Here is a 27,407-nt window from a genome sequence, read left to right on the forward strand (position 1 = left end):
AAAGCAGCTCCTCCGTGGGCGACGGCTGCAAACTAAGGCGGCTGTCCCCGAAGCCAAGCAGGATGAGCAAGGGCCAGACCTGGAAGTTAGGAGGAGCTGAAGAATGAGGGACCTGCCGCTCTTCCGACGAACACCTCTTCCCTAGGAAGGGTGGGGAACCGCCCTTCGATGCTAGCGACAAGGTCACCACATGGTGACCCGTCTCCGGGGAGGACGACACCAATATACAGCCTGCCTCTGGAGAAGGAGTGTCCGAAGACGACTCCGCGGCACGACCCCAACGCGGATCCGCAGAGTCTGCTGCCTGAGGTAGGACGCCGGCACCATCCGGTGTCACCGGAAAAGGGGTCTCCAAGTCACCCCGCACCGGATACCGGAGCGGGGACCGGAGTAGGGCTGGAGCCGCACCGGCCCCGGGGCGGCGCCGAGATGACGCCGGCTCGACCCCCACCGAGGCGGCCACCTGCGTGGGGGGAGCGAGACAGGCCCGGGGAGTGGCACGAAGCCCTCCGCCGACCGCGGCCCAGAATGAGGCGAAGATCGCTCGGCAACCCATGTGGCGGCGCCAGGGACGAGGCAACCTCCGATGAGGCAGCCACCTGCGGGGAGGGACGAGAGGGGCCCGGAGAGGGACGAGGGGTCCAGCCTTGGCCCGGAGCGGGACGAGGAGGGCCCACCGACCCCTGTGGCTCCACACGGTCCAGCTGCTGCCAGCGCCATAGCCGCGTCACCTCAGCCTTAGACAGGACCACCTTGTCAAAGGACCGGGGCTCGGGGATGCGACCCGAGCCCCGGTGACCTCCTGCGACACCACAGGGACTCCCGCAGGAGTTTGCGGCGAGGTAGCAACGCCGTGGCCTGAAGGAGGTGCCCCAGAGGAGCCGCACCCCATCAGCACCACATCCTCCAAGCCTGGATCCGAACATGCCGGAGCCACCGGCAGCTCCACGGAGGGCCCCGCGCAGTGCGAGGAATCCGCCGACGCCCCAGGAGCGGAAAGAGGAGGAGACGCCAGAGAGGCCTGCAAAGCCGCCGCGTATGTCTCCATTTGGACTCTCGACGCCCCAGCACCGGGAAACAGTGGATAGGACGACACGCGGGGCCGCATCACCCGCGGAGAGCCGACGCACCCGGTAAGCCGGAACCCAGTCCCCGGGGACAAACTGCGACACTTACCCACCGGGGAGCGACGGTCACGTTACATCGGAGAAGGGCGAGGATGACGACCACGGCCGTATCTGAAGCCGTTCGCCGAAGCAGACCGAGGGGAGGACGTCGACCTGCAGAGACGCGCCAAGAGAAGTTTCATGCGGCGCTCCCGCCGCGACTTCAGCTTCAACTGTTGGCACGCCGCGCAATCTGTAGTGCCGTGATCCTCCCCCAGACACCACATACAAATGAGTTGAGGGTCCGTCGCCGTCATAGGACGCCCACAACGCGTGCAAGTTTTAAAGCCCAAAGGCATTCGCGCACCAAAGAAATGGTAAGAAAAGGGGGCTGAAACAGGCAAGAACGGGATCCGCGTTGCACGCGGAAAAGGAGAAAACTGATATAGGCGTGCCGGGGCAGGTCTCATGTGAATCGCGTGATGTGGCAAAAAAGTTTCCGGATCCAGTCTCACGCCTGGGGATAATTCTACGTGAAGGAATCTGCGGCTAGTAGTCTCTATCAGATATAACATTTGTGAGATTATATGCCTTTCTTCCCTAATCATGGAAATTCCCTCCAGTCATCCTTTTGCATAAACATTCATGCCACGGGTACCATACATGCACATGTTTTATTGAGTTTATTGTGCCTCCATATGAAAAGAATGGGTGCAGTGCGGACGGGAAATTTGGAAGGCAACAGAAAGCAAAATGCTGCCTTGGGGTAACTTTTTTGGTCATCAGAATGATGCCTGAGCTGTATTGATGTATCAAAAACAATGTCGCGAACGGTAATCATTAATAAAGAGTGTTACACAAAGTGCATGAATCACTTGAGGAGGGGGAAAAATGGGGGAGGGAGACCAAGAAATAGAGAATAAGGGTTGTTATTTGCAGGTAGTTATACAGCACTACATTAAAATTGGATTGGAGTAACCATAACAACAAAATGTGCACTGATCGTGCTTGAGAGTGAACGGCGCAGTGACAAGTGGTAAAAACAGTGTGGAATTGCGAGAAACAGTAAAAAAACAGACAGTTATTCGGGGTCAAAAAGTACAGTTTGGATAAATGTAAATACAATTTGTTTTAGTTCATCTCGAATGACCCCGTAAAGGCCACAGATGACGCTGTGAAGTCGACGGCGTTTCGACCAGTTTAGATTGTGGTCATCAGGACGATGGTTACTAATTTCTTATACAGTGCTGTGTGAGAAGGGAAAGGTAAATAAGGATGAGAATGAGAAGGCCCCAGATACATATATAGAGAGGAATGGCACCAGGTGAGTCAAATAGAACTTAACTGGTGGCACAAGGTTGATACAATCAAGGTTGGATTTTGTGGCGAGGGAAAACAGCTTGAGGGGTCGCTGGGGGAAGGAAGAGGACACAGGGTAATGGATGATAGGTCGCAAAGACTAAGTGGGAAAAAGGCGAAGTGGGAAAAAAAACTGGAATGGGGCAGGACAAACGGTACATGTAAAGCATACGGGGAACAACTTGCCGGATCCAAATTGGTTCGGCAGGAGAAACGGACCCTGAAGGATGAAAAGAGGGGGGACATGCAAAGCACGGATTAGAAATAAGGAAGGGGAAGTGGCCATGGACGAGGTCCGATCGGGTCGGAAATTACGAACTCTTACCTGGGCGTTAAGTAATTGCTGCCCGAATTTTAGTGGAGGCTGGAAATCACAATCCGCTAAGTGGGTCAGGGCACCGGGTGAAGGCGTGTGGGTCAAAAGCCTAAATCAGACAGGATACGGGAATTAATCCAGGGGGACGAGCAAAACGTCCATGCCAGCTGCGCGGCGCGTATGGTATAAATGCCGGAGCGCATGGCTTCCTGGTCACATGGGGGGTAGGGAACACTAGAATGAGTATAGCATCCAGGGCAGGTGCCCCAGGGGGACAAAGTGGGGAAAGACGCCAGAGGCAAGATGGAGGCAAATAGAGACGCAGAACCAGGCATAAAAATAAGGAATGATGCTGTACATGGTGAAAAAACATATATGATAGTGACAGTTTGATCTGGAAATAAGCTGTATTGAAGCATACAAAAACCAAACACTTTTTATATCGTTCAGATCACATTGACAGTATACCGTCTTTACACTGTCACAATTTTGACCTGTTACTGCCAACTATGCTAGACCCAGCCACACAAGAATATTAGTGTTTTTATTGGCGACAACACTAGGTGGTAGGACTATTGCAGTTCCACAAAAAAATCTAAACTTTGTCACAGAAATGTGAGGGAATTCTGTTTTTTGAACAGATGTTTGACATATGCAGGGCATTCTGGCTAAAAAACACACATGGTGGCATTCACACAGGCAACACTACCTAGGACGTATTCTAGAGTGTTATTTCCAGAATGTCTAGGGTTGGTAGTATAACCCGGGCACTGGCCAACCCCATTTCCAAACATTGCAGCCACGCACATCCAAGAAGAAGACTATTTCCAAGTTTTTTCCTTGCACTCTCCAAGGTCTCGTTCTTGGACCATTCCTGTTCCAAACAGGCCCACCATTAACTTTTTGGGTACCATTTTAATCAGTAGTAGTGTGGAAATGCAGGAAAGTAAGACATTTGCTATCATCTACTGAATTTCTCTATACTATTGGCTTTTTATTGTAAGTCAGTATCCACAAAAACATCTTTTTTAAACTTCCTCAAAATTACCCGGCATTACAGGTATTCTAGAATTCTAAGGGGTTCAAACGACACCCTATCAATAAACTCAGGTTCTTCGGAACATTTAAAAAATACATAGCTTTTTATTCACCCAGATAAGACTCAGAAATCATGGATAAATTATTTAGTAGTGTCAGGGAACATATGAACTGGTTTCTGACGTGTTAATGGCAGACAAAACACACATTTCTTTAATTTGGGTACACTATTTTTAGTGAATAGTTTATCTTCCCACATATGCCTAGCTTTGACTTAAATGACAGGGAAAGCAAACTTCTTCAGAAATAACAGAAGTATTCTAATGATCAACTTGTAATAAGTGGGTATAAGGTGATTTTGTAGTCTTCCTATCCTCCTGGTTGTGGCCAAAACGATGAAAAATCTATTCAAAAAGGTAGATATCAGAATGGGCAGATGGGCATATTCTCAATGGGTGCCCCATCAAGAATGTTAAAAATCATAGTCAACAATGGCAACCTACAAAACTGTAAATAGATCAGGTGTGACATGTATTATAAAGTAAACAAAGGTTTCTTGTAGTTTAATTTAAGTAAACTATTACTAATTTAGTAATCCACTTAATTCAATGTCAAATTAATCAATCTAAAGCAGCAGCAGAGATATGGATACACAACTGACAAAATGCAATCCTGTTATTTACACAGTATTATATACCATATTGAAAGTCCTTTATGATGATCACATTGAGAAGACAAATACTATGAACAAAGGGCAAGAATATCCCCTTAGGAAACTGTGGAGGAGGCTGTCACTGTTCCCTGCAGAAGAATCCATCATTGATTCTCGTGCGGCAGACAGTGATGTTTGCGCTTTCATCCAATTGCATTTTCTTCAATGTTGTTGATTTGAGCAGAATTTTTTGCAGTCTTGCAGCCATTTACTTGCGTTACCAGACCTCAATTACTAACCTTACATTCTCCTTCCGAGTTTCCCAAGAGTCTTCTACCTGCTCTTAATAATCTACATGCGCTCAATTCACATCAGTACCAAGAAAGGCCTTCTATTAACCAATAGGTTGAAACACCATCCAAATGTAGGCACTGAAATTAAAGGCATTTTGTTTAGGGCAGTCAGGTTGGGAATGAGCCTGTTACATGGTCCCTAGTAAAATACAATGTGTCACCCCGGCAACTCCAGTGTGAACATGTACAGACATTGCGCTTTCTAGGCAGTGGCGAAAAGATTGAGCCCAATGCCAAAAGATGCCCTAAATCACCTCTGGGTGCAACTGTCATTCCTCATTTGCGAGGCATCAGAGATTGAGTTCATCTGCTTCGATGTTTAGAGATTCCACAGGGTGGGTCACGATCGGAGAAATGCCTGGTAATCCAGTCACTTCCAGAGATAGAGCCTCTTGGCACAGAACCAGAGACTACACCCTGCCCCGACTGCTGCAGTGCAGCATGGCAGTGGTGTTGTCTGTGAGCACCTGAATCGGCCTCCATTTGATGGTTAGAAGGAAGGTTTTAATGACAAGTGAATCACATGCAAATTCAACAGCTTCTGTCAGAGACCAGAGCCCTCACTGTACACCTCTGCCAGATGGCCTCCCCATCGCTGAAGTGATGCATCTCTTATCACTGTCAAGTCTGGGTGGGGCAAGAAGAGGGGTCTGCCACTGACCCAATCAGAGTGTGGCAGCCACCACTGCAGATCTTTTGCAGCCTCCTCCAAAATTGGGCTACAATCTGACTGGTCTCCCTGCTGCTATGCCCACTAGAACTTCAAATCCCACTGCAGAGCCTGCAAGCATCATCTGGCATGTTTCACCTGCAGCATGCAGGAGGCCCCTAGTCCCAGTAACTCACAATCATCTGCACTGAAATCCGGAACAGAGGGTGAAACATCTGGATCATAATCCTGGACTCTCCACTATCGGGTGGAAGTCACAAAAGTGTACTGTATCCAAATAGGCTCCGATGAATGGAAGCATCTGTGAAACGAGGAATCTCTGGGAAAAAGTATTTATTACAACTACACATTTTACAAATTAAAGCAGATAACGGATACTTACAATGAATTTTCAACTGCAAATATATGGTCATCATCTTGAGGTACTGTAGCCATGCCTCCCGACAAAAGTAACACGGACTATTAAAAAAGATAAAGGTAGTGATTAAAGTTTTTAGCTCCAATGGAATCCATAAATAAATTGTTGCTACATTTTTAACAGCTACTTCTTACATCTGTAATTCTTTCTAATGCATCAAAAACTCACAAGCATAAGACAGACAGGAAAGAAACACTTTTTTTTTAAAAAAGTAGCACTCATTAAAAACACTTCGTCAGTATGATTATAATCATGTATGATGTGGATATTAATGTTTGCCACTACAATCTCACAAAAGTTTAATGATTAAAGTGAAATAAAAAATTCTGGTTTTCCAACGTCATCAGGCCCACATCTACCATCTCAAATAAAAATATAAATACATCTTCAAGCATCTTATTTAGAGCATGTTCTTTGGACTGACAAAGACAGATCCAACAATTGCAATATTACCTGCCAATAGAACAGTCTGCTGTTTACTTGAGGTATTACAAAGAGATGGTTGTTTTATTGACCATGTACCTCCCCCTCTTGCCATGCACACCAATTCTAAACCAGCTACAGAAACAAGGATGTGGGTAAAGCCTGTAAACTCTTTTGTGTGTACTACCTGCAAATCAACAGCACACAACTACATTTTTGCGAAGATCTAAAGAGATCATCAAAGGCTCTTCAATAACATTTTCTGGGAAATTAGTTACATTAAATGACTAAATACCTTATTTATATATTGGTGGAGAGAGTACTCCATCTCCAAAGTGGCATAGTTCCCTTCCCAGCAATACAGTGGTATGCTTGCCAAATTTAACTGTGGCAAAACGTCTCTGACAGCCCTGGTGAGTAAGCTCTGCTAGATTTAGATGGGCGGACATGTAGTCATTTGTTACCATTCTTTACCATCAGGTCAACTTTATGGTAAGGAATAGTAAAACTATTATGATACTCGCCATGCCATGGGAAAAGCCTCCCATGGCGAGGGGATCATAACTTTTTTTCTTTTCAAAAAGAAAATCCTGCTTCTGGATTTTCTTTTTGAAAAGAATACTGCTCGCCACTGGAATGTGTTGGAAGGACACAGTCCTGTAGCAAACAGTAAAATGCATTGAGAGGAACCGGTGTGACGGTGGTTCCTGCCTATGCCTTTATAAATGGCCATCTACTTGCCGTCATTTATAAATTAGGTGGACAGCCTACCTCTCCACCATGGCGACTGAATAATTTAATCCATCTCCCATGGTGGACCGATGGACAGTCCGCCTAGATCTAAATCAGGCCGAAAGTGTTGTAGCAATATGTGTAGCCTGTAAGCCCTAATCAATAGCAGCTATATTAGTCATCAGCAAATAGAGTTACTCTACTGTCTTGGCCAAATCATTTCATTGTTTCTGAAATGCATTACACCACCAGTGAGGAGATGGACACATAGATCATTGAAGTGAATAAATACTCAAAACTGCCAAAACATTTCTGGTCCAAGTAAAAATACTTTAGTAGCTATATTAACAATATTCAAATAAATAACATGAGGTACCTTAGGCTCTTTTTGCTTCTTTTTTCTGTTCTTATTTTTAACTTTGATCCTGCTACCCTAAAGAAAAAGGGGAAGACCGACATCGGCACTTAGTACAGAATCATTTTGGTAGATTTGAGTGACTGCTCTGAGGGCAACAAATCGACTACAATAGCACATAAATGACAGATTAAGATACATTTCAAAGTAGTGCATCTAGGACAGACATTCCTCAAAATACACATGGACACAAACTGATATTAAAATACTGCAGGTTCTACATCTTGAAGATCTCGGTTTCTGACCTCTGTTTCTTTTACATGGGATCACCATAATGTCTGTCGAGAAAAACATTATTTATTGAGAATGTCATGCTAACCTAGATTAAAACTCAAATGTATAATTAATTTAGTTGCTTTTATCTACTAAACTGTGTCAATTAACAAAAAAATCAAATATTTAGAAAGTAACGCAGCAGAAGACTACATAACGTTTATGTTTCCAATATTAAGAGCAAATGAACATTTGAAATGACTACTTGCAAACATACAGACAATCCCGCATTGATCTAGACCACTTTTGACATATGTCAGGAATACATTGTAAAGATTTTGTAAGAATAGGCCAGTTAGTTGGGTTTGTAACCATCATGTTCCGAACACATCCAATTGCGTCAGCCTGTGCAGACCACTGCTCGTCATGTCACAGACAGAACACGTTGAATGCAGTGCATACAGCACATGAATGCATTGTATGAGTTAATGAGATTCATTTGATTGCTTTTATAATTGTGGAATTCTTTTATATTATCATTACCATCAAATTGCAATAGCTCCATTATATTTTTAAACTAATAAATCAACACTTTACAACACAAAACACGAGTCATATTTTAAGGCATCTATGATATGTTGCACGGTTTCAGAATTACATAAATAATCTACCCTGACAAACCAGTAAAATATTAATGCTGAAATTAAATTAAGTTAAAACAAGGACTAACCCTTCTGGACACTTCAGAATATATATTTGTACGTATACAAAAGAAAGGCAGATTCCCCAAAGCTCACCATCATTTATAATCAATTGTTGACCTTACAATATTCTTATTTATATTATGTGCTGAGCACACCTGGTTGGTTCACCACCTCCAGGCATAATTGTAACAAGACCATGGACATTTTATGTTATGTTATTATGATTTGTATAGGATGCTAATCACACAGGATCATATCCAGGCACTAAAGAAGGTGCAAACTAAGTTGTCTGAGACCAGCCTGGTTGAGAAGCAAGGTTTTCAGTTTTCTTATCAATATGAGGTCAGGTGCATTCTCCTGCTTTAGTGGGCCGAATGCGATGGAAGTGGGCGCAGACTAGGCCAGCTGATCTGCAGGTTCTGGGTGGGATGCGGTTGTTGAGGTAAGCTGGGTCTAGGTTGTGTAGTGCCTTTTATGTGAGGGTGAGGAGGTTGACGTTTCTAGTTAGAGAGCCAGTTGAGGTATTGTAGGTGCTTGGAGATGTAAGCTCAAGGAGGAAGATTGTGTACAAGTTTGACAGCCACGTTTTGTACAAGTTGTGAGTCTTTTGGTGAGCTTGGGGGGAGATGTCAACATCAAGTGCATTGCCGTAGTCTAGTCTGCTGGTGAGGAGGGCTTGAGTCACTGTTCTGCGGGTGTCCAGGGGAAACCAATTGAATATTTTCCAGAGTAGCTTGAGGATATGGAAGCAAGTTGCTGCTTACCATGTTGACTCTGCTGGCCATGGAGATCTTGCTGTCGATTATGATGCCCACGTTAATGGCGGCGTTGGTGGTGACAGGAAGCAGGGTGGGGACGACAGAGAGGGGTGTTTGCCAAACAGTACCACTTTGATTTAGTCACCATTGACCTTGAAACATTTCATGCTCATCCGGTCTGCTATACAAGACAGGTACATGACTAAGATGGATTGTGTGGTAGGCGTGTCTTCTGAGAAGGAGAGGTTCAGTTGTGTGTCATCAGTGTAGGATACCACTCTGAAGTGGGATTGGACAATGGTAGTGAGTGGTCATGTAGACGCTGAACAGAGCAGGGTCAAAGGGAGGATTCCTATGGGACGCTGCAATTCAGTTTGGTGGTGTCTGACTGGAAGGGGGCCAGGGTGACCATTTGGGAGCATTCGCTGAGGTAGGAGCAAGTCCTTTATAGGGCAGAGCCTCGGATTCCAGCCTCATGAAATCTCTGGATAAGGAAGGGGAGGGAGACTGTGTTACAGGCTGCCAAGAATTTCAGCAGGAAGAGGGCTGGCGTATCTCATTTGTCAATGATGAGATGAATGTCATCCGAGGTGGCAAGGAGTGCCGTCTTGTTACTGTGGTTCACTCTGCAGCCTGATTGAGAAGGGTCAAGGCAGAGGTGGGTCTCAAGGTAGAGGGCAAGCAGTATCTCAATAGGCGGTAGGTCTGTGGAATGGCTCACACCTAGAAGTCCTGCAAGCCTGAAAGGACAAAGCACTCTCTTCTCCTAGTCCTGGCTATTCAGACCGTGGTGCTTCATCAACGTGTGAACTGATGCCAACGGTGCAGCCTGGCAGATATCCATGATAGGCACTCCACATGCCAGCATAGTGGTAGCAGCCTTGCCCCTTGGTTTCCCCTGATTTGATTGAGTAAGTTCACAGGCCTTCTCACTACTCTAACCAGGAACACACTCAGCAACTCTGGGCATTAAGCTTGCCTCATCTCTACAACGGCCCCCCACAGACGCCGGGGATGCCTGGTTTCACCTTGGAGATACCCAGAAAGGGACCATCTCACAGGGATAGCCAGGACGGGTCCCCCAGCGCTCTATAGCGCCGAGACACTTCCGAGTAGCTGTACGCTGAATAAATTAAAATAACATAACATAACGCTGTCCTTGGCCAGTCTGTAGCAGATCTTTATACAAAGGGCAAATAATCGGTAGATGGTAAATTTTTGCACTGCCTTTGCCTTCGTTGTTCCAGAGAACCCAACAAAAAGCCAATTGTTCACCTAATGGTCCTCGGTTTGATCAGTGCAGAAGCCCCAAGCTCTCTTAGGGTCTAAGCTATGGAGTCTTTCTTCCTCCTTGGATGTATGAGGTTGGGTGATGGACTGCCTAATGTGGAAAGCTATGACAACAATTGGGAGGTATGCCGCTTTAGTTCTTACCCCTAGCATGTCGGGGAAGAAGGTGGTGTAGGGTTGCTGGACAGAGAGTGCATGTAGTTCAGTCACATGATGAGCTCACATGATCATTACGAGGAAAACGGTCCTCAAGGTTAGTAACCTAAGAGCGCCAACTGTGCATTGGCTTGAATGGGGTGCACATCAGAAATGGGAGAACCAAATTCAAATCCCATAATGGCATCACCCAAGGTGTTAACAGAAACATGTGGACCAACTGTTGGAAAGTAGGTTTCTGTTGCAGTCCCCCCACGCTCCCACGTTTTGCCTGGTTCTGATGTACTTTGATTGAGTGTGCACTGGGTCCCTGCTAATCAGGTTCTCAGTGCCTCTGTTCTTTCACAAAAAACTGTATCTTTGTTTCCTTAACTGGCACACATACAAGTCCCTTGTAAAAGGTACTACTGGTACCAAGGTCCATGTGACCAAAGAGGGTTTATAAGGGCTGCAGCATGTATTGTGCCATATTGAGTACATGGTCTGGAAGGTTGTCAGTACAAATTACACAGCTCGATGATGGCTTTACCGAATGCTAAGAAGTTTTGAGGTCAAACTTCTCAGCATAATAAACCCACATTGATGCCAGTGTTGGATTTAATGTAAAATGCACTCAGAGGGCATCTTCGAGATGCCCCGTGAAAAAACAACCAACTCTCTGACGTGTAGCTGACAGGTCTTCACCAGCCTGCCACTTCCAGACATGTTTCTGACCACCTGAGGTGTGAGCCTTGTGATTTGGTGGGTCAGAAACTAAGCCTACTCTGAGTGGAGGCGTTTCACATCTATCCCCAAGCAGGAACAGCATTCAAGGGCGGTGAGCCTCAAAGGCCTCCTGCCCTTTGCTATGTTAGCTAGGGCCTCTCCAGCTAGTGGAGACGCCCTGCACCCTGACCAAGCCCCACTTTTGACTGCAAGGTTGGCTGGAAAATTAGTAGCAGGAGGTGTGTGTCTCCTCTCAGCCAAGATCACCCCTAAGGTGTCCCAAGCTGAAGTTACTCATTCCTTACAAAATTCTCCATGTTGGATGGAAGGATTTTAGCCAAAAGGATTAGGGGATGCCTCCTGCCCAAAGGGAGGGGACATATAAATGGTGTAGTCACTCTGAAGGAAAGTAGCCCGTTAGCTACAACCTGCCAGTACCTGTAACGCCCCTAAATTCAGTATTTAGGGTCACCCCTGAACCTTGAAACTCAGATTCCTGCAACCTAAAAAGAAGAAGGGCGAAGAAAAAGCTGTGCAGAAAGGCCTAAAGACGACTACTGATTCAGCCCCAGCCCTACCGGCCTGTCTTCCGCTTAAAGACTCTGCAAAGAAAACAATGCCTGTCCTGCAGCCAGCGACTACCAGAAACCCGAGGAAGACTGCCTGTCCTTCAGCAAAGACCAAATCTCCCGAGGACAGCGAGAAACACCAAACAACAATCCTTTGCCCAGCACCCGCATAAACTGTTTTGGTAGATGGACACTTGGCCACAAAGAACACCAATCAATTCAGGAGGCAGATCGAAAGTAAGTAACTGTCACCATTCAATCTGCACGCATCAAGGTGTATGTTATGCAGGCTCGAGTGCAGGACCCACCCATGCTGTTGTGGCAGGAGGTCTTCCTGAAAGGGCAGCCTGATCGGAGGATGGCCAGAAGTTGTGGAGACCACAATCTCATTGTCTAGATCGGGTCTACTAGAACAACGTGGGCCTTGCCTTGCTTGAACTCTTTCAGCACTCTGGGCAGGAGGGATAGGGATGGAAAGGCATATAGAAGTCCAGAGTCCAAGTTGAGACAGAAGTTGTCTCTGAGGGAGTAGTGCATTGGGAGATCCAACACGCAAAATTGTGGCCATTACGCATTCTCTGTGGTGGGGAATTGATCAAGCCAGGGTTATCCCCATTGCTGGAAGATGCCCTGCTCCACCTCTGAGAGGAATGTTAATTTCTGATTCAATAGGCACAGCAGACTGAGTTTGTCTGCTTTGGCATTTAAAGATCCTACAGGTGCTGGGCAATCAGGGAAATGCCCTGAGCAGTCAGCCACTTCCAAAGACGTACATACCAACACCACCATTCCACCCGATTTGATATGATACCAAATGGTGGTAGATTTTCTGAAAAACCTGTACCCGTTCCTCCTCCATGGTCGGGAGGAAGGCTTTCAGTGTCAAGCAAATGGCTTTCAATTCCAGCAGTCCAGTGATTTCCATCTCTCCCAGGTGGCATACCCAACCCAGCAACAATGCATATATCAAAACTGTTAACTATGTGCAAGTGGTAGTGAAAGGGGTACAACTGCAGTAGAGCAGCCGCCACTGCAGGTCTTTTGCCACCTGGATGGACTCTGAAAGGTCCTTTTTGGTGCTGAGCCATCTGAGATTCAGATTCCACTTCCAACTGGCATGCTCCACGAGTAGGACGCAGGTGGCCAAGAGGGCCAGAAGCCTTAGAGCTGCTCTCACTGAGACCCAGGTCATTTGCTGAAACATCGGGATCATAGCCTGAATGTCCTGGACCCGTTGAGGAGGAATAGGTCTGATAAGCATTATGTCCAGGATGGCTCCAATGAAGGGGAAAATGCTCCTGGCCTACCTGAAAGTGGAGGTAATACCTGTGGAATTGCAGAACAGGAATGTGAAAGTACGAGTTACTTATCTTTGGTAACGATTTATCTGGTAGAGACGTTGTCCAGCTGCAGATTCCTTAACTTAGAATATCCCCAGGAGTCAGACTGGATCTGGAAATCTTTTGCAGCAGCGTCTCTGCCCTCCGGGGGATGGCACCACACGACCCCGCCCTGACGTCGTCCACGTACGTAACGTCAGCGAGGTCATATAAGTCCCTCCCGGCGTGTTGACGTCAGTTTTCTTCGGAGAAACTTTTCCACAACAACGCAGAGCCATCAACAAAGAACTGTAAAAGTATGGGAACAGTGTGCGAGGGATAAAAATCCATAAATAAAGAAGGAGGATGGTGGAAGACACCATCGTAAAAGACAGAATTAGACACTGCCTACATAAAGAGCCTCCCAAGCTAAGCGAATACCCCTTCCTCAGTGCAACCAGGGAAGAACATCTCAACAGACAGAACTAGACTGATAGTGCCATGTAGAACTGTGCCGTCTAGTAATAACGGAACACAGAGAGAACAACAGTCCACTGTAGGAAGGTAGGAAAAGGCTGGCCTTTTACCTATAAGTTTATTCAAAGGAGGACACGCCCAGTATGGTATGGTACGGTCAAATGAGGCAATTGTTTGGGAACCCACCAAGTGGGTTAGAAGACCCCTCACACACCAACCTGGTTGGTGTCATGCTTCATCATCGGGGCCCCAACCGGGTGGCCGAGTGCCTCCCGGTTGTGCTGCGACGCCTGACTACAGCGGAGCTGGTGTGGTGCAGAAGTGTGATGTGGTGAAGGTTAAAAAATACCACTGAGGATCCTTACCATAGAAAAATTTATTTTGGCGGCTCAGGGTATTGGTTAAAAGACTATGTGGTGCAACTAAATGAAGAAGTAATTATCTATTAGTTGACTAAGTGGTGGGTCTACATGTTTCAGCTCTCTAGTTAAAAATAATAATGGGGAGCTTTCGTCAGGACCAGTGAAGAGTGAGTGGCAAAAAAGGTGTAGTGCCACGTGGTGAATAAAATTAAAAATAGGGTTACCTACACACTCGCTAAGGTGTGTGGAACGCGGTGTCAACACGTTAGCGGACACTTGGCGCAAACCTGTGGAAGGAAATGCAAGACAGCACACAAAACATATTTAACATTTGATACACTGAGTGGCAGGCGACATATTGGTAGGTTTTATTGTGCCGTGAGATATCAAACCTGTCTTCAATGAGCGTACCATGCGTGACACACATCCCTATGAGGTGTATCATGTTGCTATGCAGAGGAGCGGAGGCAAGACCATTAGTAGTGCTAGATGGTGCGTCCAAACGGTCTGTGGACTACGGGTGCCATGTGGTAAATGCCGCGGCACTATGTGGGGCTATCTGTGAAAATCATACAAACAGCCGCCAGGTGATAATAGCGGAACCTCAGAATGAGGAAAGTACAAAATAAGTGGCCCAGGGTGCGCTGAGAGTGAGGGGCTGCATGGAGCCTCTGAGCGCTGTAGAAGATGACTGGGCACAGACTAAAAACAGACAGACACTGCGCAAAAAGTAACAAGTAACAAAAGGGTAATTACACTATGGCTGAGTGACTGCGCTGTGCAGGATGAGGGAGGGGGGCGCTTCTTACAAACGAGCTGTAGGTAAAAGGAACAGGTTAAGAGAGCGTAGATGGCAGGAGTGAGCTCGTATCCTGCTAGAGCAATTTGGAGACACCTTACTTGGTTGTGAAGCTGCCATCGCCGTGCACCTACTGTGGTCTCCCGAAATCCCGGATGCTGCCGGATCCCGGGGAGGGAGGAGGTTAAGTAGGGAGGGGCGCCATTGAGTACGTGCATTGTGCTCGCTAGCTTGGGCGTTATAGGCTTCAAATGCGCATGCGTGGAGGGGAAGCGTCGAGCTTCCGCGCATGCGCGGATATTGCTGCATGCCAGTGCAACCCTTAATGTGTTGCGCATGCGTGTAAGGAAAGACCGGAGCGCGGATGGTGGGTAGAGGCGCTCGGGGAATTGGTGTACATTAGTGAATCTACGGGCGAAGCAGGAATGCTTGGTAGAGCTGGGTGTTGCCAGGTGAACCCGTAGAGGGAGCCAATAGAGGAGGCACAACTATATGCACTGTGCAGTGCCTGGGGGCCGCCCGGGGGGGTGGGGGGGGGCGCTGCATGAGCGCTGGGCAGCGGGGAAAAGGGAGCCCGATAAATACTAATGGTGGGTGTCTGTGAAGATGAACCAGATTGAATTTAAAGTATGGCGAGGCCTATAGATAAAGGCTAGTGGCATCGTCCCAAGAGGGTCAGGGCTTACTCAGGCTGTTCCGGGGGGCAGTAATTGAGCACTGAGCAGCGGGGAAAAGAGAACCAGATATAAGTGTTGTTGATGGGTGTCTGAGAGGATGAACCAGATTAGGGACGCAGTATGGCGAAGCCTATGGATAAAGGCTGGTGACATCGTCCCAAGGGGGTCAGGGCTTTCTCAGGCTGTTCCAAGGGATATTATCGTTCAAGCCGGTGATGTGGCTCGAAAGACGATAAATCCATCTTTGTTCCTGTTCTAGGAGGCGGGACTGGATATTGGGGATGTTGCTGTCCAAAGCCTCAATAATCACCCATCTCATGTCGTTAGTCGTGTGGCCTTTTTCCAGGAAGTGGTTTGTCATTCTGGTGGTGTTCTTCTTGCAGCGAATGGTGCTGCGGTGTTCACAGATGCGGGTTTTGACTTTGCGTGTGGTCATTCCTATGTAAGTCAGATCACATGGACATTTGATGCGGTATACAACATTCTCCGTGTTGCAGTTGGTGTGTTTGCGTAGCTCCCATGTTTTCCCAGGTTCCAACTCGAGCTGTTTGGTTGTCTCTGTGATGTGGCATACACTGCAGTTGCCACAGGGGTAGTGCCCTTTGATATTGGGGAGGCCCCAGGCATTGAGTACCGTGTGTGGAGGTCTGATAGGTGCCAATGGCCTAGTAGACACAATGGTGTCCTTGATGGATCTTGCCCTTTTGGTAGAGAGAAGGGGAGGGTCCCAATTCAGGTGGCCTGTGTGAAGGATTTTCCAGTTCTTTTTAATGATCTGTGCCACTTTGTTGGATACTGTGTTGTACGTGGTGACACATGTGAGTGGGGAAGGGGTGGGTTCCTTGGGGTACGTTGTGAGAAGACCCTCTCGGTTTTGATTTCTGGCCCTTTTGTTGGCGGTCTTAGTTATGTGCCTTGGGTAACCGCGTTCCTGCAGTTTAAGGCAGAGGTCTTGGGCTTGTGCTTTGTAGTCCTTGGGGTCGCTACAGTTTCTGCGAAGTCGCAAAAATTGGCCATATGGGAGATTCTCCCGGAGGGCACGTGGGTGGAAGCTGGAAAAATGGAGGAGGGAGTTACGTGCAGTGGGTTTAAAGTGTGTTTTACTCATGAGACCCCCTGCCACTGCATATATGTCGAGATCCAGAAATGTGGTATGGTATCTGTCAAGGCTGTGTGTGAAGCGCAAGTTTGGGTCACACGTGTTTAACCAATCACAGAAGGAAATGAGGGTTTCGCTCGAACCTTCCCAGATAAGGAGAATGTCATCAATGTAGCGTTTATAGAACTTGATGTGTGGATTGCGTGGCTGGTTGTTGTTGAGCAGATGTTTGGTCTCAAAACTGAAAACATACAGGCCCGCTATGCTGGGAGCAAAAACGCTCCCCATTGATGTACCATACTTCTGTAGGTAGAGCTTGCCCTCGTATTCAAAGTAATTATCCTTGAGTGCGAGGGTGGCGCATTTCAGGACAAAAGAGGGGGGCGTGTGATATTGCCAATCTGCCTCATTGAGGGCCTGTTCAAGGACACGTAGGGTATCATCTTGGGGGAGGCAGGTGTACAGACTCTCCACGTCCAGTGATACCAGGAAGGAGTTTTCAGGGTCGTAGTGAATGTTGGCTAAGAGTCCCAGCAGATCTTTAGTGTCTTTAAGATACGTGCTCGTGGACTGGACCAAAGGTTGTAAAAAATGATCACAGAAGCGTGAGAGGGGTTCCAGAAGGGACCCTATGCCTGAAACCTATAAGAACAGAGGTTGGAATCAGAGCCCAACCGACCCTCAAAGAGAAAGACCACGAGGGGACCAGGACCCAGAGTTAGTAGAGAAGACGAAAGGAAGGGAAGGTAACTGCAGAGGAAAACGAATCTCCTCGTGAATCAAAAGGCACCATATCACAGGAAAGAAGCCCCTCGGCAGAGGTTAACTGTAGGGGAGTGCAACAATCCGAACCCCCTTGCGAGATAACCCAATGGCAACTGAAGAGGACGGTGGAGAACACCACTCGACATGGTCCGAGCAGAACGGGGAGGGTGGGTGGGCGTTAAGTAATCTGCGGCTAGACAACGTCTCTACCAGATACATCGTTACCGAAGGTAAGTAACTCGTACATCCGATAGAGACATTGAGGGGGAGGGGTAGAGAGGGGGAGAGGGGGAGGGGACAAGGGGGAGGGGGCAATGGGGAGGGGGAAAGGGGGAGGGGGAGGGGGAGGGGGAGGGGGAGAGGGAGAGGGAGAGGGAGAGGGGGAGGGAGAGAAAAAGAAGGACCACTCTCCGCTTAATGGCACCCTATGGGTACACCGACCTAAGCTCGAAATGAACTTTAAGAGATGCAACCAGCCTATAGAAGGAAGTCGAAGGAGCCTGTGTCAAGAGCCCAAAGGCAAGAGCTAGAACCTGAGCCATGCGTTGGGAATAGCCGGCGGGACAGGAAACATGCCAAGTGCACAGACAATCCCCAAAAGGGGTAATTAGCATCAATTCTAAACTCGCTGAAGCAGGTAGAAATATGCAGTAGGCAAACAGCCATAGAGACCTTAAAGCACAAGTTACTACTTGTGTAACAATATATCTGAAAGAGACATTAGTTAGTGATAGATTCCTTAACTTAGAATATCCCCAGGCGTCAGACTGGATCCGGAAAGTTTTGCTTAGCAGTACCCCTGCGCATCAGTAGGTGGTGTTGTGTGGCTCCGCGTCCGTCACTGGCGTCGTAAGCACCGAGATGACGCCATGTTGAGTACTTAGGCCCCACCCATGCGTGCTGACGTCAGTTCTTTCTTTTTCCGCGCCAGCAAGCGCAGATCTGGATTGAGCATGTACCTTAATCACTTTTTGAATACTCCTCCCTTTTCTCCTGGTGCACGTAGGGACGCCCAGCTTTAAGTCCTGTCGGGCCTGTCGCCGGAATATATCGGTGGCGGACCCCAACGATGTTTGCCTCTACTGCCTGGAGACTGCCCACGACTCCCGGGACTGCTGGGATTGTCGCGCCATGGCCCCCAAGGCCTTGCGGAAGCAGCGTAGGAAGTTGCTGGAGGTACGGCATTCGTCACGCCGCCGCTCCGGGTCCAGGAGCCATTCCCGGGACCGCTCGCGGGACCGGAGCCGTCGCTCCTCAGGCTCCAAGTCTTGAAGCATAAGAGTGCCTGACCGGGCAAAATGAAGCCAAAGTGAGAAACAACCCACAATAGAGCTGTCCCGCAGGCGTTACTTTAACAATAGTATGTGAAAACATGGAAAAAAGGCATATCCGAAGGAAGTGGCCAAAAAACGCCAAGTTAACGAATGGTGGGAAGAGTCTCAGAATCCGAGACCAACACTCTAGAAAAGACACGTACAGCGTTGAACACCAAAAAAGGGAGCACATGTCAAATTGGGAAATTACCCCAGTAAGCAGAAGCAAGGAGGAACCTATGGGCAACTTGCAACAACATAGAAAAGCTCCCTCACATATGGAGATATTGGTCCGGACCTTGCAGCCTCGCAAGAGGTGGCTACGTAGGAAGAGGAATACCAATGCAACCGGCACGTATGCAGAATGTATAAACATAAAATCATGTAGAGACAGAGCTAGCCAGGAGCAAGAACATGTCCATACCGGATCACACCTATCACAGTAAGGGCAGATAGGAGCCGTTGTAGAAGAGGAGACCATGAAACCTCCCAAAAAGGTGGATGACCATGGCGTAAGCAGATGGCTCCAGGAAAAAACCTAGAACACCGTACAACGGACCACCAGGCGACGCATGGAGACACAGGCTCTACAGGCCCAGGTGAGATGAGCAAAGCTATATAATAGCATACAAGTACCCGACATGGAGTATGCATACCCCAAACAACGTGGAACACCTCTTAGGGCAATAAGCCAAGCTAAAAGAGCGCAGTAACGAACTGAACCCCTGAGCATGAGTTCTGAGCCGTATGACATTACCGAGCTGAGCCACCGGCTCAATACCACAGACGGAGGACCAGACACAGCAACCTGTGGAACACGGGCACAGCAGGCCAACAGGCAGCCCAAAGCAAAACGCATCCAAAGGATGCCAATAAAAGGGTAATAACCCTTGACCACAGAAAAAGAAGACGTAAGGCTCACCGCCCATGTTAAACACAGAGCGCATCTAAAAGATGCGAAATGAAAAAGTACCACCACGGAAGATAGACCTAAGAAGAACTAAGTGGGAGGATGAAAGCCCGCAAGGAGCCGGTAAACCGCCGACTCGGCGTGAGCATCAAACAGCAAAACCCCATCAAAGGGTAAGTTAACCAGTCGCTCCCCGATATTTTCAGGGAAGACGCTATCTTGCAACCAAGCTTGACGCCTTAAGGCAACAGAGCTCGTCAAAGCTCGGCCCAAAGAATCCCTAGTCTCTAAGGCTGAGCGGATTGTGAATTCGGCAAGGTCGCGCCCATCCCGGAGGAGGCGAAGGAGATCAAAGCGAGCACCTTCAGACGTGGCAGAAAGCAAAGACTCTGCAGAGTCCCACAGGGCAGAGGTAGCCCGAGCCAAAACACACTCTGTATTTAAGGACCGTAGGGCCGCACTAGTGGATGCAAAGATATTCCTACCCATGACTTAAGCCATCTGGACTCCCGAGAGGGAGGAAGCGTTAGAGGGAGCAGGGAAGAAAAGGCAGTCTACAACACAAACCCCTGCACTTTAGGGTGCACAAAAAGACAAACAGGATCATGTGGAGGTTGACAGTGCAGGTGCAAAACTCAACGAGCCACCGGGTTACCTTAAGCAGGCCGGACCCAGGTACCCAAAAGGGTATCATAAAGGGAAGCCTCAAAGGGCAGAAGCAGCTCCACATTCCCGGACCCCCGGTGAAGGACCTCAAGCAAGGGGTCCACAGACAAGGGGGCAGAAGGGGGTTGCATGTTTAAAATGCGGGTGGCCAATGAGACCACTCTCAAAAAAGCCGCACCAGCCGTGGTAGCCATTCGCGGATGGGACAACAACTCATCAGTGGGGGAGGGTTGTAAGCTGACCCTTCCAAGACACTGAAGGTGCGACCAATGCCCCACGTAAGGGAGCCGCATTGAAGAATGAGGATCCTGACGGGGCTCCTGAGGATGCGAAGATCCTGCCGGATCAGGGAGCTTCTGAGGAGGCTCCACAAATTCCAAGGGGGGCACTGGCAACAATACTTCCGGCGACGCCGGGCGAGAGGGCTGCGCCAAACTCTCTCCAGAGTCTCTAGGGAAGAGTCCATAACTCAGCGTCGACACTGCGCCAAATTGACACACATCGGCGCCGACCGTGCCTCATCAGTCGCTGACTCAGCTGCATCCGGCGTTGAGTCGGCGCCGTCTGGCGCCGAAACTATGACAAGCGACCCTTCCGAAGAAGGAGAAGGCGCCGGAGCCGGCGAGGCAAGCTTTCGGCGCCGCCCCAGCGCCGACTCCACCTCATCCATGACAGGCTCCAACTCTGGAGAAAGAAGTGGAGGCGGAGCCAAGGAAGCGAGTCTCCGGCGCCGGTACGGCGCCGACCCCGGCTCCGGACAGGTGACCACCTGCCCGGAAGCCTGGGGTGTGCTCAAGGCAGGGCTATGAGCACCGGCAACCACCTGCGGTGCCACAGGGAGCACAGCGGGGCTATGTGGCGCGGCAGAGGCGTCGTGGGTCATAGAGGGGGACCCCGGTGGGCCGCCGCCCTAACGACTCAACGTGGACCGTAGAGGGGGACCCAACCGGGCCGCGCACTAACGACATCACATCTCCGACATTCCTGGCCTGCAGAGCCGCGGCATATGCCTCCATCAGGGCCCGAGTCACCCCCACACCCGGAAAGGGCAGATAGCGGGGGGCAACTGTTAGCGCGTGTCCAGAATGTTCCGGGTACCAGTGCCCCTGATAACAGAAGAAGGGGAGGTCGAAGATCTCGGCGACAAGCACCTCGAGTTACCAAGTGGTGAACGACAGCCCCGGACCTGCCGGTGATGAAGAGGCCGGAGGGCGAGACGACTCCGACCGGGACAGCCGTGCCGAGAGAAGCTTCCTACGGCGCTCCTGCCCACACTTCGGCTTCAGGTGTTGGCAGGCTTCGCAGTCCGTGGAGTCATGGTGCTTGCCCAGACTTCACATACAAATAAGATGTGAGTCCGTCGCGGACATCTGCCGTGAACAGGAATTACAAGTTTTAAAGCCCGAAGGCATTGCACACTGTTCCTGACGCGAAGCGTCAACAAGGAGGCCTGAAAACAGGCCAGAGGAACCACTCACTCCGGATCCGCGTTGCACGCGGAAAAGAAGGAAACTGACGTCAGCGCGCCGGGAGGGACTTATATGACCTCCCTGACGTCATCCACGTACGCGCGGGGTCGTGTGGCGCTGTCACCCGGCGCGCAGAGGTGCTGCTGCAAAAAAATTCCGGATCCAGTCTGACGCCTCGGGATATTCTAAGTTAAGGAATCTGCGGCTAGATGTCTCTATCAGATATAGACATACTGCAAATCCAATGCCACCATCTAGTTTCCTCAGTCTACGGCTGACCGAACTTGGGCCACAGTCAGCATTCTGAACTTGTTCTTCCAGAAGAAAATGTTCAGAGGGTGCAGATCTAGAATGGGACGAAGGACACAGTCCTTTTTCATCACCATGAAATAATGGGAGTAAGAGCCAATCGCGATCTCTGATTTCATCACCCTCTCTATTGCTCGTTGGCCAAGAAAGCCAGAACACTGCAGCAGAGTATGGACAAGGGAATATGACAGAACGGGTAGGGAGTAACCATGTTCCACGATATGGAGCACCCATTTGTCGATATAATGCTTCTCCATCTGGGGAGGTAAATGGTGATACATCTTCCCATCACGTGATCCTGAGCTACACAGCATGAATTACAGTGGTTCTGCCCTGCTGCGGAGAGGGGGCTGGACTCTACCCCGAAAGGACTGGGAGGCCTGTTGCTGCCATCATAAGGGACATTCAAGAGGTGTTGCTGCGACTGTTGCTGCGACTTGGGTCAAAACCGGATACCCTGAGCCAAGCAATCTTACAGCGGAGGATCTGATGTTAATAGCTCTTGTTGAAGTATCTGCCTTATCAAAGGTGCATCCGATATTAGCACTGACGGACTGTGACTGACCCTGAGCAACTAGCTCCTGTCCCCATATCCTGTAGGCCAAAGGGAAGTATTTCACCAGCTACTCAATTTCCTCCCAAGTGCTACTGGCCGTACCAAGAGGGGGGACACACAAATGTCAATGCATCATTGGGTGGCCGCTCCGAGCACTACATGCTTCCCTGTTGTATCAATTTGCTTGGACTCCCTATCAGATGGTAAAGTGTGAGGAAATGGGGTGTATTGTAAGGTATGGTTGTGCGCCCTCACAATGTACTACACTTACCAACCCCTTTAGGTCGAGTAGATATTAAATGTAAAACCCTCGGCTAAACCCTGGGTAGCTGTGGCACTGAGCAGCAAGGCTCACACAGAGAAACCAGTGTTAAGCATTTAAACAGCATCAGAACAACTGAAGAAGAAATCAACACCACGCTTAGGACAGTGGACACCAATTTATAAGAATAGACTATTTTTATTAGAATTTAGACACTAGAAAGGAAAAGATCAACTTGAGGGTTCCAGAGATATAGATTTTACAAGCTATTTCACTCACTCACAAAAAAGCTTTGGCAAAGTCAACAAATTGGACACTTTAGGTAAGTGTCAATGTAATCTGTTAGAAGTACTTGGGGCAACCAACTCTAGCAGGGCCCAGTAAGGTTCTCAAGAGCAGTTACCTCCACAGGATACGCAGTCCTTGAACAGTTCCTGGCACTTTATCTGCATTGCAATGGATTCCTTTGCAGTGGTCCTGATGCAGGTGATGAAGGATGAGAAGGATGTTCTAAGTATACTATGGATGGTACTCGGTCGACGGGGGTCTTCCAGCAGGGATTCCTCAGTCCACAAAAATGATGAGGGGGTCCTTGTTGCAGGGTCAACATCCCAAAAAGTCCTCTCTGGTGTGGCCAAAGTCCAGTCGCCACTGGACTACCAGTCAGCCGTTGTCGTGGTCACAGGCTAATCCTTCCTGGGTCGTTAACTTCCCTTCAGAGGGTCCCAGCAACTCTCAGACAGCACTCCTGGGTTCAGCAAACTCAGGTACAACTCTGTGAGTTGGGACTTGGTACTCTGTGCTAAACTGCTGTGGTGGTAGTGGCTTGAAGACTTTAGGCTACCAACTTGCCTCATCAGGCGTCTTCAACTGTTCTGTCAATGTGCTGCAAAACGGAGGCCAGTCGGCTGACCTTTGGAGTTCTCTTGTCTTGACTGGGCTCTGGAAACCGCTCCTGCCTGAGCAGGACACGGCAGACACAGTCCCTCTCTTCACTAGCCACCAGGTGCAGCAAGTGCAGTTCTCGTTGCCTCCTCTCCTTGCTGGTCCCTCGATTATGCTTGGAAAATGCCCTTAGGGCAGCATGCAATTGGTACCATTTGGCTACCAGGTTCCCTCCCACCTGGTGACCACTTCCTGTGGAGTGCAGCACCTGTGTCTCCCACGATGCATTACTCTGCCCACCACCAAGATGATGAAACCGCTCTCCGGTTGTACAGACCTCAGTAGCCGACCACTGGGGTGTGGCTACTCAGGGCTACAAGCCCCTGGTGAAAACGGTTTAGCAAGTGGTTTCCCCTCTCTATCTTCCAAACCAGCGTGCCAACCTCAATAAAGGGGAATTCCTCCCCCTGGAGAGTCACAGCAGGTCTTGTGACTGAAATATATTTAAACTTAAGTTTCAAACGTCCGGGTCCAGTATTAGATGACAGCAGTATGAAGAGCACATGTATCTACAGCCACAAAAACTACTCAGATATGGGCAAGTGTTTCTCAAAACGGTGAAATATTTTCCTAGCGAACACGATTTAAAAATAAAACAGGCTAACTGTGCAAATGCAAAATTCTGCATAATTTACTCAGATGTTTTAAATAGTGGAACAAATTGTAAATGGGAATACTTATTGAAGCCATTGACTATAGCAGATTTCCTAGGGTGCTCTTGGGATTCTTTGTGAATCCCAGGAGATTGAGGAACTCCAAATGCGTGTATAAATTAGTACGGGTAGGTGTCAACCTTAAAAGACCATATCTGTTTGCATCAGGCACAAAAATATTTGTAGGGCGCGTATAAGATGTTATAGAAATGTTTAAACACAAAGATCCAATCCTGCATGATATACAAAAATGTTAGGAGACTAACAGTCTGTAAACTATACTTTCAAGAATAATTTTCAACACATCAAATCTAACTGGGCATTGACCTCTACATTAGATTTATTTATGTATCTTGAGGAAGTCAGAAAACCTAATTGCATAATGCTAGGAGTTCCTGTAGTTCAGCAAAGTACAATAGCCTCCCTTCAATCGAAAGAGAACATGAACAAAGAACATTATTTACGTGACTCACAATGTTTTCTTCATTTTCTTGCTTCTTTAATACGACACATGGGCGATCTAAAGAGAAACAAAAAATGAAATGTACAGATGTCAAAATCAATACAAAAATTAAACTTGAGCTATTTTGAATAGACAAACATTACTGGAGACTATGAGCCAAAACAGCAAACTAGGAAAATATTCTGATATATGTACCTCTTATATACTTCTTGGCAAGCTTTCATAGTTTTTGGACCAAAACAGATCATTTTAAGAATGCCATTCAGAAAGTAAATGGAACTTCACAGCTGGGATGTTGAACCTCCAATGAAGAATAAACTTTGCTGTAAAATCCTTGGAAAGGTTTTGACATCTTCATAGTTTTAAAAACTACCATCTTCTTGAAAAACATCCCAGTACATAAGGAACTTTACAAGTATTCTTTATTGCTCGTGTCTACTGAGAAACACATGGACCCAGATACAGGTTAACCGCCTCACCCCCAAGACAGACAATGTTGTGGTATCATTTATCCCAGATTATAGTCATCTAAAACACAAGCAACCTTCAATTATCCACGTGCAATTCAAGAATTATTCAGAACAATGGTAAATAGTTAGGCTGAGTAAAGTCCTTTGACATGCATGGTTGTACTGTAAAGCAAACACAAGGGGATGGACGGAGCGCTGAAACTTTTCAGGTATTTACCCCTAGTCACAGATCTGAGTTGAATTCATCATCTTTCTTTAGCTCACTTTGCCACCCCAGTTCAGACTCATCCATATGCAAATCAGTTTTGACCCTGTCCCTCATAGGAACAGTCCAGCCCGAACTGCCAAGTCAGGTCTCCCCTGGACCGGAAACAAGCACCCTGGGACCAGTTTCAGGTAACATCCCCCATGACAATGCTCTTTTGAGATGTACTGCAAAGAGGTCACTTGAAAACTGTTGAATTTATAATATCTTAGCAACTGTAATCATTTTGAAGTACATCTTTGGTAATTAAAGTGATGGAGATCCAAGATCTTGCACAGGCCTCGACTTGTCACTACCACAAAAATGCAGATGTTTAAACTGTGCTAGTTCACTTCTCTGGATTCCTCTCTATAGTCCCAAGCTCAATACATCCTTGTGTCTTAAACCTCTAATAAATCTCAGAAGATGTAATGCTCATGACAGAGTGAGGTAACAGCTTCAAGAGGAACGATCCTTTTGCATCCACAGAGCGGACTCAGAATCTCAGCTTCATCTGAGTGATTTTTTTCCCCATCTAAATCAAAGCAATGGTGCTTCAGGAATATATCTGAATAGGTATACAATTAATTAATGTGACTGTGACCGATGTACCCCTTTAGCGCCAACGGATTACTTATTAAAAGATATGTCTTAAATTCACTTCATAAATACTGTCATCCATTGTAGTATTTAAATTCATAGCAAAGATAATTCATTTCCAAGAACCCAATAATTAAAAACGTATTTAATGGTAGAATAAAATGAATGGAAAAAACATTTTGATATAAATAACGTAAATACAACCACAGAGAAGAGGAAAAAATGTAATCACGAAAAGCGTATTTGGTTAAGGGAATATATGTTTAATATTGCAGCAGAAAAAAAAAGATACAAGGAGTCAAAAGGAGGAAGAATAAGGGTACAGATAAAGATCTGTGCTAAAAAGTGGAGCACTGGATGGAATGGGAAAGAAATATATGCAAAACTTATAGAAACAATGCAAGAGAACCTATTTTCAAGATCAATTAATTTACGTCTTGGAAGTAAAGTCTGCACAAGGCAAATGCAAAACCAATTCTGTAAATGTATTTCTACAAAATGGTAAATACCATTCAGAATTGGTACTCTATGAATATGTTTGTCCATAAAATCACATTGTATTGTATTGTATACGGTACTTATAGAGCGCAACTATCACCCAAAGGGTATCTTGGCGCTAGTACATGAATCCTCATCAAGCAGTGGAGGGAAGAAACAGGCATAAACTGGCAGGGCAGCTCCAGAGTTTGAAAGACTCTTTGAAACAGTCATGTTTTGATCTTCTTCCTAAACTGTAGAAGATCATGTAGCTGTCTAAATCCCAGAGGGAGGCTGTTCCAAAGCTTGGCAGCAGCCGAGCTGAACGCTCTTCCTCCTGACTTAGCTCTTTGAATTTTCAAAACTTTCACCAAACAAGCAGTGGCAGAGCGAAGACACCTTGATGGAGTATCCCATTTGAAGATCTCTTGAAGAGGTATAGGTCCCTGGCCATGGAGAGCCTTAAAGACCAAACACAGAGACTTAAACTGAACCCTCTGCATTATAGGTAGCCAATGAAGCTCTGCAATGGGGCAAGTGAACCAGACTAGCGTCGTGGTTTCATCAATGCCAATTTGGCTGCCACAGTTTGGACACTTTGGAGGCGCTCAATCAAGAATTTAGGGGCCTCTAATAGTAGGGCATTACAGTAGTCAAGTCTACTGAGGATGATGCTACCAACAACCAACGCTCTG

The 27,407-nt window shown here is 47.5% G+C and overlaps 1 protein-coding gene across 3 annotated transcripts in view; it reads right to left on the reverse strand.

Moving 5' to 3' along the window:
- LOC146801783 (E3 ubiquitin-protein ligase TTC3-like) overlaps window positions 1–27,407 on the reverse strand; it is a 1,211,260-nt gene that overhangs the window by 531,902 nt on the left and 651,951 nt on the right. For all 3 annotated transcript variants that reach the window (XM_085621275.1, XM_085621274.1, XM_085621273.1), the window contains exons 29-31: window positions 24,932–24,978; window positions 7,444–7,500; window positions 5,877–5,953 (exon numbers count right to left, since the gene is read on the reverse strand). In XM_085621275.1, coding sequence (XP_085477401.1) covers window positions 5,877–5,953; window positions 7,444–7,500; window positions 24,932–24,978 — 181 coding nt within the window. The remainder of the gene's footprint in view (window positions 1–5,876; window positions 5,954–7,443; window positions 7,501–24,931; window positions 24,979–27,407) is intronic.

Source organism: Triturus cristatus, chromosome 8, assembly GCF_964204655.1.
Source record: "Triturus cristatus chromosome 8, aTriCri1.1, whole genome shotgun sequence".
Classification (NCBI taxonomy): Eukaryota; Metazoa; Chordata; class Amphibia; order Caudata; family Salamandridae; genus Triturus; species Triturus cristatus.